Genomic DNA, 2,723 nt, shown 5'->3' on the forward strand with positions numbered 1-2,723 from the left:
GGGTAAGAGCCTCCTCTCACCTCATCCCAGCCTCTGATCCTGGATCAGGTCTCAGGGGCAGCAGCTCCAGCCTCTGATCCTGGATCAGGTCTCAGGGGCAGCAGCTCCAGCCTCTGATCCTGGATCAGGTCTTAGGGGCAGCAGCTCCAGCCTCTGATCCTGGATCAGGTCTCAGGGGCAGCAGCTCCAGCCTCTGGTCCTGGATCAGGTCTCAGGGGCAGCAGCTCCAGCCTCTGATCCTGGATCAGGTCTCAGGGGCAGCAGCTCCAGCCTCTGATCCTGGATCAGGTCTCGGGGGCAGCAGCTCCAGCCTCTGATCCTGGATCAGGTCTCAGGGGCAGCAGCTCCAGCCTCTGATCCTGGATCAGGTCTCAGGGGCAGCAGCTCCAGCCTCTGATCCTGGATCAGGTCTCAGGGGCAGCAGCTCCAGCCTCTGATCCTGGATCAGGTCTCGGGGGCAGCAGCTCCAGCCTCTGATCCTGGATCAGGTCTCAGGGGCAGCAGCTCCAGCCTCTGATCCTGGATCAGGTCTCGGGGGCAGCAGCTCCAGCCTCTGGTCCTGGATCAGGTCTCAGGGGCAGCAGCTCCAGCAGGGACCCCAAACTTCCCTTTCCCGGGCCACATTAACCAGCTCTAACTGGGGGATCCTGAGGCGTTCCCAGGCCAGTGTGGAGATCTAATCTCTCCACCTGGTCCTGGGTCTTCCCCGAGGCCTCCTCCCAGCTGTTTTTGATGATTGTGAAATGTTCTGAATAAAGTCTCGTGAGATTTCAAGATCACGTGAGACTTCACAGCTCAGAGTGAAGTTTAAAGTGTTTCTGAGCGTCGTCTCCTCCGTGTGTCCAGGAAACATCGATAAGGTCGACCTGAGCAAACTGACGCAGATCGAGGAGTCGCTGAAGCGGGCGAAGGGTAAGATGGGCGACAGCGAGCTGGACAGGAAGCTGACGGAGCTCAACGACGTGGCGAGGACGCAGGAGGACATGATCCACGACTACGACCGGCAGATCCGCGAGATCCGCGCCGACATCGACAACCTCAACGACATCAAGAACACGCTGCCCTACGGCTGCTTCAACACGCAGTCGCTGGAGAGGTCTTAACCCCGCCCCCACGCCGTCACGCCCCGCCCCCTCACGGCCCCCGCGCCGTCACGCCCCTCCCCCTCACGGCTGGCGCTCCGGACACACGCCGACTTTTACCAAAACTGTTTTTTTAACCTTTTGTTTTGTTGCGTTCTCAGATTCTCGTCTGTGAAGCAAATATTTCAAAACCGCGTTCACGAAAGAGAAGCAGCTGTTTTGTTTGTTTTTAGCGCCGCGGCGTCGCGGTTAGCGCTCCGACAAAACCCCGAACCACAAACCCGACGTGACTGCACCGAAGTTTCACAGTGTCCGCTCGTATTACCCATCATGCCCCGGGGCACGCCACAGTTCTAAGCTAACGTTCCTCTGCTCTTCTGTCCCAAAGCTCCGTTTCCCGACGCCACAGGAAACGCTTCCACTTCTCTTGTACCTCCCCCTGCAGCGGCGTTTAGCCACGCCCACTCTGCGCCTGACGTCCGCAGTAACGTGTTTTTTTAATCTCGTGCACAGAAAAGTAAACAAACGAGCATCTTGTTCCGTTAAAACGTTTCTGATTTCACCAAAACGACCTCGATACGACCACAGCTAAAGACGCTTTAGCTTAGCTTTAGCCTGCAGCTAGCTTTAGCCTGCGGCTAGCATTAGCTTAGCTTAGCTAGCAGCTAACATTAGCTTAGCAACAGTCGGAGATGAAGGAGAAACAACCGAATCTTATTGTTTCCTGAAGTCGAAACAAACAAACAAACAAACGAACGACAGTGAAGCTGTGAACCACGGTGCGTTCAGGTGCACCTCGGAGAAACTCAAACTGTTGTTCTAGAAGATCGTTTCTGTGTGTTTTTCTTTTTGCAGCGGTATCGAGAATCGTTTTTATGTTTTATACCGAAGTCGAACATTCTGGCGACCTTCCATGACAGGAAGTGGCGCCTTTCGATGACAGGAAGTGGTGCCATCGATGACAGGAAGTTGCGCCGGTGTCGCAGTCTTCGTGTTCCTCCTTTTGTCCCTGAACTCATCGCGCCGGTTCTTTTCTTCTGTGTGAAATTAACAAAACAAAAAAAGGCACTGAACGCACCGTCTGTGTCTGAACCGTGTACGGAGGCCAGAAGCTGCAAAATCAAACATAAATAAATAAATGTGACGTAAAATGAACCAAAGAGGAAATAAAAATAAATGTAGGAATTAATTTATGAATAAAAAGAGACATAAATAAATATTTCTGATTTAAATAACTTCTTTATTTATTTACCTTTTTTATGAGTTCTGCTTTTTGTTTATGTTCTTATTTAATTTTCCCACTTATTTATTTATTTTTACTAATTTTAAACATAATTTTATGCATTTTTTTATTCCTGTATTTTTTCTTTATTATGCAAATAAAACATTTTAATAAATAAGAAAAAAATACAGAAATAAATGTTAAAAAAATGCAAATATAATAAAAATAAATTAATTAAAATGGAAAAATTAAATATGAAAGTTTATTAATAGTTTTTTTTACAGAATCTGAATAAATAAATAAATAAAGAAGCTTTTAAATAAAGAAATATAAATATATTTTACATTTTATTAATTAATTTAATGCTTCAGTGACTTTAATTATAATTCTAATTCACATTTAATGTGATTTTAGTTTAT

At 47.6% G+C, this 2,723-nt stretch overlaps 1 protein-coding gene across 1 annotated transcript in view; it reads left to right on the forward strand.

The window, feature by feature from the left end:
- The window catches only part of lamc1 (laminin, gamma 1), a 41,772-nt gene extending 39,315 nt beyond the window's left edge, over positions 1–2,457 (forward strand). Inside the window, 2 exon segments of the mRNA XM_083928680.1 lie at positions 1–2; positions 847–2,457. The exon segment at positions 1–2 is cut by the window's left edge and continues 98 nt beyond it. Coding sequence (XP_083784806.1) covers positions 1–2; positions 847–1,103 — 259 coding nt within the window. The 3' untranslated portion in view covers positions 1,104–2,457.
- Positions 2,458–2,723: the final 266 nt, after the last annotated feature.

Source organism: Echiichthys vipera, assembly GCF_963691815.1.
Source record: "Echiichthys vipera genome assembly, chromosome: 15".
NCBI lineage: Eukaryota > Metazoa > Chordata > Actinopteri > Perciformes > Trachinidae > Echiichthys > Echiichthys vipera.